Source organism: Natator depressus, chromosome 1, assembly GCF_965152275.1.
Source record: "Natator depressus isolate rNatDep1 chromosome 1, rNatDep2.hap1, whole genome shotgun sequence".
Lineage (NCBI taxonomy): Eukaryota > Metazoa > Chordata > Testudines > Cheloniidae > Natator > Natator depressus.
In genome coordinates this window covers 28,529,246-28,544,220 of record NC_134234.1, presented here as the reverse complement: position 1 = coordinate 28,544,220, position 14,975 = coordinate 28,529,246, and the positions used below count along the sequence as shown (strand labels likewise).

Sequence of the window (14,975 nt, the reverse complement as noted above, 5' to 3'; positions counted from 1 at the left end):
ACCAGTATGCCATGATGTCAATAGTTTAGGGTTATGAAAAGGGGAAATGATCTGAAGCTAACTGGGGCCATCACTTTCCAGTTTTAGTAACTGGCCTGCAAAACCATAGAGAATGGTTTAAAAATTCGTGTTTTTTTCATACAGCTAATACATTTCACACTGGAAACTCAAGGAAGGAAACATTTTATACATTTATTATATACAATATTAAGGCACAAGTTTAAGCAGCAAAGAATAGGAAAATCTTTGGCTGACCAACAATATCAATATTTGCCGCGAGTGACACATAATGTTCTTCATTTCCCCACATATGTACAAACACCCCTCCAGCTGTACAACACTGTACACCAACCATTCTATACAACCAACAACAGTAGAAAATGACAATATTTTACAATCAGTTACCAACATCACCTGGAATGGCTACAGCACAATTTCACAAAGCACAATACAAATCAAGCAGTTGGGAAGAACAGTAGAAATGCAGTTACACTGGTTTGCTGAGGCTAGGTGAACTGATTTACTAACAGTAGTACTTTACATATATTGCCACTAATGCTCTAACTTTGGGTAGAGATCCACCGCCTTCCTTTGTGTGAAAAGAAAAATTTCACGAGCGCAACAAACCAGGAAGAATTACCCTCTATGTTTATGTCAGCTGTGAATTCAAAAGCTATCTAAATAAATAGTTTTCTGTAGATGACTAGACTCCTGGGCAGCATCAACTGTAAACACACCTTTGGGTATTGCAACTGGAGGGATTGATGCTTAAAGAAATGCTGGAAATATATATAAAGAGAGAGGGAGAGCTGTATTCTAAGTGACCAAAAGAAGCAAAGTTATACCGCTAGCAGATATAATTGTGTGAAAACAACACCATCATGCACGTTAATAGAACACCGTTTTTGCTGGATGACTAGTTGTATATATGTACAGCATACATTAAATAGCTCTGCTTGAAAGGAAATCGTATAGCTAGCAATAAAATACTGAACAAACAAAAGGATTACAAAGCTTTTGTGTATCCTTATTCCTTAGAAAAGGTCCAAGGTCCATTTGGTGAAATATTTATCACTAGTAGTTTTATTTTTACTCCCTTGTCTCTCTGCTGATCCATGCCTGATTAAGGGTGTGATCTTGCCACACCTGTTCACTTGAGTAAGGACTACTGACGTGAATCAAGGTTGTAGGATCAAGACTGTATGAAGGACAGATAGAAGCCATATGTCGAATGCATATCCTCTTAAAACATTTAAATTAACAAAGTGAGGAAAAAGAATTACTGTTACAATGCATATTAAACTGCGTAACATCTTCCAAAGGGTTTATGCATTTGCTTTGCAAGGCAAAGCTGCTAATACTTAAAAACATACCCTATTTCTAGGTTTAACAAGTGCAAAAATTAAAGAGATGGAGATGCTGACATATGAATATTTCTATGTATAGAGAAATATAAGTGCATAGATTTAACAACATTGTTTAGTACAAAAAAAAGCATCGCTTTGCTATGCACTACTCCATGTTGTAGCAGACACATGGCTGGCTTTTGCACCTGCAGGCCTTCAGAGCACAAGTTTTCAGTGGAAGCAGACTTGAAAGCGGTTGCAGTCTCCACAATCTAGTGGCCGGTAGGAAGAGCTCAGTGTAAGTGTTTGCAAGAGGGTTCCCCTCATAACCCCCTGGGGCCAGCCCTGAACACATGAATGCATCTAAACTTGTGACTTTTGTGATAAAGTCAGCCTGGACAGCTGGAAGAGAGTGGTGGAAGGCGGGCAGATGAGCCCTAGAATGATAAAGGCCCTTTTCCCTCTAAGCTGGAAAGGGGTTACCTCAGGTCCACTAGGGACCCCTGAGCCCAGTTAAGGGCTGCCTGAAACCTGTACAAACCCCTCCGCTGGTGAGAGAGGAGGGGGAGAGACTAGCTGCTGCAGGGCTAGTGGCAGCAAGGAGAAAGGACTCCTCCACGGTGGAAGGCTGCTCACCTCCCTACAGGGGAAGCTACCTAACTGCCTGCCTGTTTAGGGGATGAACTGGCACCCCAGGGCCAACAACGTCACCCCACCCCAGAAAGAGGGTAGGAAAAGGTATTCCCCTTTTCTGTGCTGTGAATTTGTGTCCTTTGGTTTGGTGGAGGAGAACTCCTTGGACCTCCGCTGAAGCCTAGCTGGAAAATATTGACAAATAAACCCCCTAGGGGGAAGATAAACACTGTCTGGAGTGGGGCTGATTCACTCCAGGTCCGCCTCCACCGGCAGAGGAGCAAGTGCTGAGCCCTGCGAGGTGGAAGAGGTGCCTTGGCACACTTTGAATCTTTGACCACCAGGGCTGCAAAATCACCCTCACCCCCATCTCAAGGCCGTATTAACCCCTAACTTCAGTGGGAAAAGAGAATCCAAAGATTTGGAAAGATTTTTTTTTTTTTAAATGACGAGGAGCGACATCTACCCCCAGCATTTGGAATAAAAGAAGCAAAGTTGTGTGTGTTAGGTTTCATGATGAGGTGTGTCCCCTTAATTACTGCCACACCTTACACCAATGAAAGGTACATTTTAAAATGAGGAATGTTTCATCTTGGGAGAAAACAAGTGGCGAAGAGAGATGGCAGCTCAGCAGGAAACAACCAAATGATTATTAACAATGATGCAGTTAAACTCTAGGAGCCAAGTTCTATATTCCTGAAGTGTCTCAAATCCCATTAACTTGAGGGAGCAAGGAATGTAAGATCAGACCCAAGGGGGGGTGGGGGGGTTTCTCTTGGGGAGATTTTTTGGGGTTAAAAACACTAAGCACTTATATAGCGCTTTGCATCATCGAAGCACTGTACAAACACCAGCCTTCTCCACAGCCCTGGTAGGAAGGAAAGCATTCCTATCCCCATTTTACAGCTGGGGTCGCTCAGACAGACAAGGCCTGATGCTACACTAATGCTACACTGCTACATCTCCCATTTTTAGGTCAGTGACGCTGGTGTAAAACTGGAGTAGCGCATCGATGAATCAGGCCCAGAGAGATTGACTGACTTGCCCAAGGACACACAGCGAGACAGTGGCTGAGCCAAGATTAGCGCACGGGGAATTTCTAGGCTCCCAGTTATTAGAATATGCTGCGTCCCGACCTTTGCCTTCTCACCTTGGGGAGACATTTTCAAAACTTGGGCTCTGCCCAGAAGCCATTTATTTTTTAGTTTGAACAAATCTCCAGTCGTATTTGAGTGGAAAAAAAAAAGAGTTCTTTTCATAGAGTTCTTTTCTTGTGAGCAGCCCCACAACCAAAGTGATGAAAAGGTGAATTCCAGCCCCCATCGAGGAACTCTGCATACATAGTCCTGTTCCACGAAAACGTGTTTTGATTTGACCAAATTCTCGCTGAATCATGGAGGATGAAATTCACCCTTGTGCAGAGAGCCAGGACAAGGATCTTTTTACATAGAACAGGTTCCACTTTTGTCCCATTTAAGCCTTATTGGGAAGCTTTAAGTGGAGCATAGGTCTTGTGCAGGCTCCTCTGCATGGGGGGGTGAATGCAACTTCTAAGGAATGATAATTTAGACAGCAATGGTTGTGCATGTGTACATATACAAACTCACCACCAAAATATCCCTCGGGGACCCTAACCTGGTGACTTTAGAAATGTTAAATCTTCCATCTCTCAACACACATTCACGTGTGTCACAATTAAAATTTGAGTCCAGTCCTGTAACCTTGACTCGGGTGAGGCATGCCTACTTATATAAGGGCTGCAGGATTGGTCCCTTTAAGATCAGGAAAAAAGGATTAGGAGAATTTCCGTGCATGTTCAGAAACATCCTTTCTCATTTACATAACCAGGCTGTCTTTTAAAATGAATGTAAACATCCCAGACAGGCAGCTACGAAGTGCTGTAGAAATCTTACCAACAAACTGAACCATGCTAAGCAGTTGTGCAAATTAACTCCTGCAGTGCCATGTGCAGTGGAAATCCATTTTTAAGTGAGGACGTTTATTATTTCTCATCCCAAGTGTATTGATTAATTTATTATTGTTATTTAATATACACCCAAGGGCCTGATTCTGATCTCAATTGCAAGCAGTAAACCTGGATGAATTAGGCTGAAATCAGTCAATGATCTCCACATTCCTCTCAAACCTCTACAGTAACTGGCCCCAAACACGGTAGTAACCCTGGCCTGAAACGCTGCCTGCCATTGCATGCTCAAATTCACCCTGGGTCACAACAGGAGGGTAGAATTTGCCTCACTGACAATGCTGAAGCAGTTTGGACAGAAACTGCAGAATACTGTACTATTATTTTAATAAGCCAGAGAATACATCTACAGTGGCACCATGTTGTTCCCTGCGAGGTGCTGAGCATCCTGAATGCCCATTGTCTCCAAGCCCTCATGAGTAAAAACTTTTAGCACTTGAATGTATGTACAATTTGCTGCTTACACAGCTTTGTGTGTGTGTTTTATGTATTAGAGCTGAGGGAATACGCTCAACATTTTCCCCTGAATAGTTACCAAAATTGTAAAAGAAATTGCTTTGACAGGGTTTATGCCCCTTTTACATGCATCTTCTATGCAAATTCTAGCAAAGAAATGCTTCTGGTGACAGTGAATTTTGAGCAAATTTTGAATTTGCAAAACATGAGAATTTGCTTTGGAAACCTGTTCCCAAGAGTAGCACTCATCCAATCAGGAAAGACCTATACGTCCAACCAAAACAAACCAACCCGGCTTGAAACAAATACTTACAACAAACTGCTTTGTGCTCAATCTACAGACCAAGAATTTTTTGCTAAAATAATCTGGTGAACAATTATGAATAATGACTAAATTTGAGAAAAGTGTAAACTTCTCTTGGACAATTCACAAACTCCCACTGACTTCAACAGAGCCAGGATTTCAGTCTCTGTCTTGGTTGTAGCTAGAGAGTAAAACAGAACAGCATTATAGAACACTGTTGTAAATGGTAAAAAGATACGTTTTCTCTACAATAGTAAATGCAGTTCCTATTTCCTTTACCATCTCTTTGTGAATCCATGTTTCCTTATCACCTTCTGTTGTCAGAATATTCCAGCCATTCATGTCCACCTTCAGCATCCTTCATTTCATGTTTACATCTCTTTCTTTTCCCTCTGTCATTCAAAGTCTTATTCATCTCAGCCTCTAGGATCCTTCCAGACTCAATCTTTCTCAGACGTTCTTCAAACTCTTATATTTAGTTTTTAAGATTTGCACAACATTGGCCTCTGTGGACTTAAATGTGTCTGCACAAAATCCTGAGGAAGGTCACTCTTTCCTCAGATGAGGACTTCCATCATGTCGGCATCAGGAAATTCAGGCTTCTGGACCAAACTGCTTACTCGGCCTTTGTTATCAGACAGCTTCCCATGGCTGGGGGAGTTCTCTGTGACAGTGAGGAGAGAGAGAAATCCAGATTCACCAGAAATTCTCTAAAACTAATGCAAACTATTTTTTGGGGAAAATCTCTAACAATACTTTTTTATAATGTAAGGCCAAATTCATCCCTGGGGTAGTGACATCAGAGACAGCTACTCTGGTGTTTGCCAGGATGCAACAACTCCTCAGTCACTTATGCCCTCTGAGATAGAATTCTTATTTTTATGTTTCAGTTTTGCAATTTGAAAATATAACTCCTTCCATTTGCAACATCTGATGTTCTCTGTGGCAAACTGGATTTGCACCAAGAAGGGCTTGGGTGTATTTCATAGTAGAACCTGACCCTGAATTCCTGGTGCACCAAAGGAATCCAACTGACGTTAGTAGGTTAATTAGCATGCAAAGAATGTAGGATTGGACACAATGTGAATTAAAGGGACATGGTAAAGATAAAAATGACATTTAACAATGTTTCTTCCCCTGTGTTGCTAATAAACACAATAAATGCCTACCTAGATACTGAAACTGCCGTATCACCGTAAGAATCCTCAGATTCTTAAAGCAGAAAGAATCTTTTAGATCATTAAAGCACAGAGTAGTTTAAAAGTTTAATTCATTGTTAATTGAAAATGGGCTTGAACTAAACCCCAGAGCTGAATTTTGGAAAACATACTGGCCAAGATTTTCAAGAGACTTGTGATTTTGGACACCTTGAAGAGGCCTGATTTTTAGAAGGAGGGTGGCTCAGCTTCGCCCCCTTTAAGGAGTCTCAAGTTGGGCATCAAAATCCCAACTTTCACTGAAAAACTGAAATTTGGAAAATGTCAATATGCTGTAGGCTTTACCATTATTTGGGGAAGCTTCTCAGAGCAGCTACTGTGGATCTATAGTGACATAACTGAGTATAGAATCCCTAAATATTTTTTAAGTTGTTTTTATTCTTTTTCTTTATCTGTGAAAACAGTTCTACTCGTATAGCATTTTGAAAAATTAGTCCAAGATACTATTGTAATCCATGTATTTTATCTATCTGTCTATTGCCCCCATCACAAGAGTATCTAAAGGCTGAAAACACAACTCTACACCCATCTTATTTCCCTTCCTGAAGTCTAAATTTAGGGTTTAAATTACTTGACTGCACCTCTTTCAATTAACAGCAATGGATTTCTTTTCATGGGGAATAAAAGATTGTGTGGGAAACAGTCTTTTTCTAAAATAATGTTTTTAAAACAAATGTCTCCTCTAACTAGGAGTGTATGGAAACAGTCCCCATCCGTCAAAAATTATTTCTAAATCAAATTTCCCTAGTTTTCACACAAAAGTAAACCATTCTGTGTTTTCGGCTCACTTTTCCCATGAGTTTTCATAAAAATATGAAACAAATGATTTCTTCCCCCCCAAAATAGTTTAAACTGGGAAAATTCTCCAACAAAATGTTTGTCTGAATGTGGGAACAAATGTGGAATGTATCCAAGGTGAGAAATGTTGTGACCAGTTCCAGGATGGAATGTCACTTTTGGCACCACAAATAACTGTACATGCTGAAATTTCCCCCTTCAGCAAATTAATGGAACTTGATGAAAACTGGTAAAAAAAAATCTAAGCTCTGCATAGGAAAGTTTGCAAGGCCAAAGCAGGTGGTTTTGCACACATCTCTCTCTTAAATTTGACTTAAAGAATGCTTTTGATTGTCTTGAGATAATAACCAGCAACAATTTATTCATCCATCTAAGAAGTATTGTCTCTCTATAATTATATTTGTCTCAGGCACCTATATAGCGTAAGTCACCATAATATCAATGCACTGATTGTACCATGAAGGTTGGAATCACTTACCTAGTTTATCTCTAGTGCCTTTGGCTCCTGTGTGTCTCAGGGCAGGGCTGTTTGATGGGGTGGTGCTTAGCCTTCCCCTGCCTGGGAAAGAAGCAGTGTTTGGCCAGAAAAGCTCAGAGCTTTTGTCAGTCTGAGTGCTGCTGTCTTTGCTGCCTGTTTTAGCATGGGAGGCGCTGACTGGCAACGAGGCGGCTGCACAGGACAAAGAGGGAGGTAGGGGAGGCAGTGCAGGGATTGATGAATGGTCGTGATGATTCTTCCCTAACAGCAACCCTAAAAACACAATAACGATCATGTTAGTAAAATCAGAGATGGAGAAGCCCTGCTAGGTCCCCCAGCCCAGCCTCCTCCCAGGGAAGGATTGTTCTCCAGGGCTTTGGTGCAGGGTAGTTTTAAATATATCCACTAATGAGGGGACCACTACTCAGCTGGGGAGGCTCCCCCTGAGAGACAGCCTCCTAGATCTCACTATCAGGAAGATTTTCCTAATAGTCAGCTTAAAAGGTCCCTTCTCTTGAGTCCATGATAAAACCCCCTAGAGCGAAAAGAGAGCTCTGGAATGGTGTGCGATTCACCTCAGGGATGAGGAATTTGGACACTCAGCACATATTCTCAGTGGTGTGCTGGCCCCACTCTGGTGCCACCCAACTTCTCCTTCCTCCCATGGTTCTCAAAGGAGCACAGCTGACTGGTTAAGAGTAAAGTGCGCCTCATACAGCCGTTGCTATGCACCCCTTCCATCGTTCCCCAAAGCCATGGAGGCCCAACCTTGCGGAGTTGGGATAGAGGAGCTGCTGAAGGCTACCCGGGAGGGGACGAGCATACATTGAAGATTCTATTGCCAGTCTTTCACGCTCCCACTCAGTCCCATGCATATTTGCTTCCCGCAGCCTGTATGTGTAGGTAAAAGCACAAGACCCTTCCTTTGATCCCATTACCACTCATTATATTCTGCACTGTTCTTCTTCTTCTTTGGTGTTCATGTTGTTGCCATGACACTCTCAGAAACTATTTCCTCAAGGTGTACAGATTCAGTCATTTTTACCTCATCTGATACATCAGTCCTCTCAGAACAATCGCTCTTCTCTGAACCCCCTCTCGTTTGCCTACATTGTTCTGACACCAAGCACACTGAACACAGCATTCTGAAATTGCTGTCTCAGGAGTGCCGTGTAGAGAGGGGCTATTGCTGGATTGCAATGCCTTTTTGCACACAGCCCAAAATGGCATGCCTTCTTTTTTTTCCTGCCTTATTACATTGCAAATTCCTATCCAAAGTGCTGTCTGCTCTCTAGTTTAATGCAACTTTTCCTAGCCCAGAGTAGGTTTGATTCCCATGAAATATGCATACATTGCCTGCATTCCTCTGGGTATGACTGTCAGGCGAGTACAGCTGTGCCTGAACACACAGGGTGGTGGCTCAAACTGTTTGTGGAAAGTGGCCAATCACACTTTCAAAGCTGACCCTCAAAGTCTTATTCTGGCCACAGACAGATTTTACTTGTTAAGCCGTCCTCTCACTGAAACCCTTTGCACTGCCAATGTTTCACTCAAATTGGTGCTCACCTATGCTTCCTTTCCAGGTCTTCTCCTCCTTCTTTTCCTCAGCTATCTGATTGCTGGTGAGAGAGGTCTGGCGGGAATGCGCACCCGTTGCTGCAGCGATGGACGGGACCGATCGAGCAGGCCGTAAACTTGTGCTGTCTGTTTTCCCAGCATCCTTCCGCAAACGCTGCTGAAGGACCTTGATCATGGCATCTTTCTCAATTATTTTCGCATGCAGATTCTTTATCCTGCCAAAATATGAATGTTCTGCTTACAAAGATGGAAAATAACTTCTCGATCACAGCTATTCCACTGCTGCCTTTTCCCTGTAGTACATTCTCTGCTGCTTTACCCCTTCCAGTTTTAAGCAACTCAAACAATGAAATTTCCACCATTTCCTTTGAGGGCAATTGCACAGCTTAACTGGGTAATATTTCCTGCTATTACAATCTTTTTGTAAGATTAAATAGATTTAAATTAAGCTGATCCATTGATATTACTTCAATAAACTAGCAAGAATAATCTGAAAAATAGTCCTAAAGATGCTGTGGACTGATGGGATCATTCAGATAGGTAAAGGAGCAATTTTCTTTGCCCCATAATACTTCTGGGCTAAATCCTGAGTTCTTTACTGTGGCAGACTGCCATTGGGGAGTTTTGTCTGAATCAAGGTAGACTGAATTAAAATTGCGTAAAAACCTCAGGAGCTGGCCCTATAATAGATTGAAATAAAGATTTTAATAATTAAATTATCTTGCCCAAATCTCTGAGGGCCCATACCAACTGCCACTGAAATAAATGAAAGAAACTTCCATTGCCTTCAGTGAGCATTGGATTGGGCCCTTAGTTTCTGTTGAAAGCAGTGAAAACAACTAATGGTCTGTGTTTTCCAACTAACTGGAAGCCCCAACAGCTTTCTTCTATAGACCCTGAAAGTGTTTTAAGATGATAAAGAATCAATTATTTGAGAATAGGCTGTGGAAACATGGCGGTGGGGAATTTAAGACTGAATCAAACTGAAAAGGTTTGAACTAACTAATTAAAATGCCAGTCAAATGAAAATCATGTCTTATGAAATATAGCCAAATACAGCAGATGTTTTTTGGGAGGGTTTTAAAAAAGAAATGTCACATATGGTCTAAATAAACACATAAGGGAGGTGGAAACTTTAAGGCTGTCATTTTCAAAATGGAGTGCCTAATTTGCACTTGCAACATAAAATCCTGATCCATCTCTTAAAGAAGTCAATGGCAAAATTCCCACTGATTTCAAGTCCTCTGTGTGTGTGTATGCATGCACATGTCTATAAGATGAAAAACACAGAACCGGTTAAATTATATTTTTATTTTCTGAAAAAAAATTTGAAGAACATGAAATTTTTTGTCAGAATTTTATTTGGCTTCTTTTTGCTTTTCAACAAAACCTGGGAAATATCTATGAAAACAGAAATTTTCTCAAAAAAATTTGCTGTTTAGTCAAAAAAACATTTTTAATAAAAAAAAGTTTTGATTACAAATTTTTTGAGCAGCTCTAGCAAACAAGTAATTGGACGTGCTACATACATATTTGCATTTGCATGCTCAAAATGGGAAAACTGCATGTGCAAATGGGCACTTGCGTGTGCATAGACAGGTTCTGTACCAACTCCTGCTTTCACAGATTCCATGCCAGGAAGGACCAACTATTTATAAATCGTGATCAAGTCAACCCGTAACCTTCTCTTTGTTAAGGTAAATAGATTGAGTTCCTTGCGTCTATCACTATAAGGCATGTTTTCTAATCCTTTAATCATTCTTGTGGCTTTTCTCTGGACCCTTTCCAATTTATCAACATAGAATCATAGACTTTAAGGTGAGAAGGGACCATTATGATCGTCTAGTCTGACCTCCTGCACAACGCAGGCCATAGCATCTCACCCGCCCACTCCTGTAACAAACCTCTAACCTATGTCTGAGCTATTGAAGTCCTCAAATCACTGTTTAAAGACTTCGAGGTGCAGAGAATCCTCCAGCAAGTGACCCGTGCCCCACGCTGCAGAGGAAGGCGAAAAACCCCCCAGGGCCTCTGCCAATCTGCCCTGGAGGAAAATTCCTTCCTGAGCCCATATATGGCGATCACCTAAACCCTGAGCATGTGGGCAAGACTCACCAGCCAGACACCCAGGAAAGAATTCTCTGGAGTAACTCAGATCCCACCCCATCTAACATCCCATCACAGACCATTGGGCGTATCTACCGCTAATAGTTGAAGATCAATTAATTGACAAAATTAGGCTATCCCATCATATCATCCCTTCCATAAACTTATCAAGCTTAGTGCCCCCACTGCTTCCCTGGGAAGGCTGTTCCAGAACTTCACTCTTCTGACTGTCAGAAACCTTCGTCTAATTTCAAGTCTAAACTTCCTGATGGTCAGTTTATATCCATTCGTTCTTGTGTCCACATTGGTACTGAGTTTAAATAATTCTCCCTCTGTGGTATTTATCCCTCTGATATATTTATAGAGAGCAATCATATCTCCTCTCAGCCTTCTTTTGGTTAGGCTAAACAAGCCAAGCTCTTTGAGTCTCCTTTCATAAGATAAGTTTTCCATTCCTCGGATCATCCTAGTAGCCCTTCTCTGTACCTGTTCCAGTCTGAATTCATCTTTCTTAAACATGGGAGACCAGAACTGCACGCAGTATTCCAGATGAGGTCTCACCAGTGCCTTGTATAATGGTACTAACACCTCCTTATCTCTACTGGAAATACCTCTCCTGATGCATCCCAAGACCGTATTAGTTTTTTCACGGCCATATCACACTGGCGGCTCATAGTCATCCTGTGATCAACCAATACTCCAAGGTCCTTCTCCTCCTCTGTTACTTTCAAGTGATGCGTCCCCAGTTTATAACAAAAATTCTGTTATTAATCCCTAAATGCATGACCTTGCACTTTTCACTATTAAGTTTCATCCTATTACTATTACTCCAGTTTACACGGTCATCCAGAACTTCCTGTATAATATCCCGGTCCTTCTCTGTATTGGCAATACCTCCCAGCTTTGTGTCATCCGCAAACTTTATTAGCACACTCCCACTTTTTGTGCCAAGGTCAGTAATAAAAAGATTAAATAAGATTGGTCCCAAAACTAATCCCTGAGGAACTCCACTAGTAACCTCCTTCTAGCCTGACAGTTCACCTTTCAGTGTGACCCGTTGTAGTCTCCCCTTTAACCAGTTCCTTATCCACCTTTCAATTTTCATATTTATCCCCATCTTTTCCAATTTAGCTAATAATTCCCCATGTGGAACCGCATCAGATGCCTTACTGAAATCGAGGTAAATTAGATCCACTGCATTTCCTTTGTCTAAAAAATCTGTTACCTTCTCAAAGAAGGAGATCAGGCTGGATTGACATGATCTATCTTTTGTAAAACCATGTTGTATTTTGTCCCAATTACCATTGACCTCAATGTCCTTAACTACTTTCTTCTTCAAATTTTTTTCCAAGACCTTGCATACTACAGATGTCAAACTAACAGGCCTGTAGTTACCCGGATCACCTTTTTTTCCTTTCTTAAAAATAGGAACTATGTTAGCAATTCTCCAGTCATACGGTACCACCCCTGAGTTTACAGATTCATTAAAAATTTTTCCTAATGGGCTTGCAATTTCATGTGCCAGTTCCTTTAATATTCTTGGATGAAGATTATCTGGGCCCCCTGATTTAGTCCCATTAAGCTGTTCAAGTTTGGCTTCTACCTCGGATGTGGTAATATCTACCTCCATATCCTCATTCCCATTTGTCACCCTACCATTATCCCTAAGCTCCTCATTAGCCTCATTAAAGACTGAGGCAAAGTATTTGTTTAGATATTGGGCCATGCCTAAATTATTCTTAACCTCCCCTCCATCCTCAGTGTTTAGCAGTCCCACTTCTTCTTTCTTTGTTTTCTTCTTATTTATATGGCTATAGAACCTTTTACTATTGGTTTTAATTCCCTTTGCAAGGTCCAACTCTACATGGCTTTTGGCCTTTCTCACTTTATCCCTACATGTTCTGACCTCAATAAGGTAGCTTTCGTTGCTGATCCCTCCCATCTTCCACTCCTTGTAGGCTTTTTGCTTTTTCTTAATCACCTCTCTAAGATGCTTGCTCATCCAGCTTGGTCTACAACTCCTGCCTATGAACTTTCCCCCCTTTCTTGGGATGCAGGCTTCTGACAGTTTCTGCAACTTTGACTTGAAGTAATTCCAGGCCTCCTCCACCTTTAGATCCACAAGTTCTTCAGTCCAATCCACTTCCTTAACTAATTTCCTCAATTTTTTAAAGTTAGCTCTTTTGAAATCAAAAACCCTAGTCACAGATCTATTTTTGTTTATCCTTCCATTTAGTTTGAACTGAATTAGCTCATGATCACTCGAACCAAGGCTGTCCCCTACAACCATTTCTTCTATGAGGTCCTCACTACTCACCAAAACCAAATCTAAAATGGCATCCCCTCTTGTTGGTTCAGCAACTACTTGGTGAAGAAATCCATCAGCTATCACATCCTGGAAAATCTGAGCCCTATTATTATTACTAGCACTTGTCCTCCAGTCTATATCTGGGAAGTTAAAGTCTCCCACGATCACACAATTCCCATTAGTATTTACTTCATCAAAAACATTAAAGAGGTCTCTATCCATATCCAGATCAGATCCCAGTAGTCTATAGAACACCCCAAGCACTATCCCAGGGGAGGCTCTAGTAGCTTTCTTCCCCAATGTGATTTTTGCCCAGACAGACTCTGTCTTATCCATTCCATCGCTTCTTATTTCTTTACATTCTACCTCATCATTGATATACAATGCTACTCCACCACCTTTACCTTTATTTCTGTCTTTCCTAAACAGCACATACCCTTCAGTACCTGTAGTCCAGTCATGACTACTATTCCACCATGTTTCTGTTATCCCTATAATATCTGGTTTCTCTTCCTGCACCAGTAGCTCTCGTTCCTCCATTTTGTTACCTAGGCTCCTCGCATTAGTGTACAAACATCTTAATTTTTGCCATTTGGCCTTGCTTACATTCTTTACCCGATTAGGCACAGACATTCTACCGCCAGTATCACCTATTAGACTGGTATGTACACTACCCTTCCTCCTTATGTCCATTCTCCTACCCACGACTGTATCCTCTCTTACTTCGTTTTCTTCCCTCTCAGTGTTAAAATCCGGTGTGGAGATTACCTGGACATCTCCCAACCATCTCCCCCAGATTCCTAGTTTAAAGCTCTCTTGACCAGTTGTAACATCCTCCATCCTAGAAGTCTATTTCCCTCCTTACTCAGGTGAAGTCCATCCCCATACTTGTGTATGCATTTTTGTGTGGGTTCAACTTCAGCTGTTCAGTTTTGAAGGTTTGTCCCTACTTGCCATGGTACCTTTCATATAACTCAGAGAGATATCAGATACATACACACACCTTTTTGGTTGGGCAGCAATGAAGTCATATTTAAAGCATTGGCTACTAGAGAGTCTTGCTTTAAAAAGTCAGAATTTTGAGTGAGATCATGCAAGCTCATGCCAACCTCCTTTTTCTAGTAAGGAAGCCATCCGTTTTTAAGGTCTCTCTATTATGTGAAGAAGGTTTAAATCCAGGGAGGGGAGGAGGCAGAACCTAATCCCTGTCTTTTAATAGCTGAAGAGTGAAATGACTAGAAGACAAACTGAAGCAAAATCCCTCTTTTTAGAATGGGCCTATTGGCATGCGAAGGGCTAAATGACGCGTGGGCTAGCTTATCCAAGGATCCAAGCAGTTAGGACGCTATGGATCTCATGATAAGACCTTTAGCACAAATCCCGCGGTAAGTATTTAAAGCTGTCCGTTACGTGTATTCCATGTCCTGACACCTCCGATTGGCTTGAACAATCTCCTCCTCTTCCTGCCATATTCGAACCTCCAGGGAGTTCTCGTTGTAGCTGCCATTCCGCGAGTGGTTAATGACTGAGGTATCCCTAGCAACACAAGACACAGCCACACCTTTTAGTGTCACTTGGTTCAATAAAAGGCCTCTTTTGATACAAACAGGCATTTTGATACAAACTCTTGATACAAACAACTGTTTTTTCACTATTCACGTTACAATGGAAATCTACAGCTATATTTGGAGGGTGTAATATTCCAGTGAAATGAGGATTTCTGAAAATACAACAAAAGGTGGGAGGGAACAAATTGGAGGTGAAATC

At 41.4% G+C, this 14,975-nt stretch overlaps 1 protein-coding gene across 5 annotated transcripts in view; it reads right to left on the bottom strand.

Moving 5' to 3' along the window:
* Positions 1 to 251: 251 nt before the first annotated feature.
* The window catches only part of AMOTL1 (angiomotin like 1), a 127,090-nt gene continuing 112,366 nt past the window's right edge, over positions 252 to 14,975 (bottom strand). For all 5 annotated transcript variants that reach the window (XM_074956882.1, XM_074956889.1, XM_074956903.1 and 2 more), the window contains 4 exons: positions 14,619 to 14,744; positions 8,783 to 9,009; positions 7,217 to 7,489; positions 252 to 5,387 (listed from right to left, as the gene is read on the bottom strand). In XM_074956882.1, coding sequence (XP_074812983.1) covers positions 5,281 to 5,387; positions 7,217 to 7,489; positions 8,783 to 9,009; positions 14,619 to 14,744 — 733 coding nt within the window. In that variant the 3' untranslated portion in view covers positions 252 to 5,280. The remainder of the gene's footprint in view (positions 5,388 to 7,216; positions 7,490 to 8,782; positions 9,010 to 14,618; positions 14,745 to 14,975) is intronic.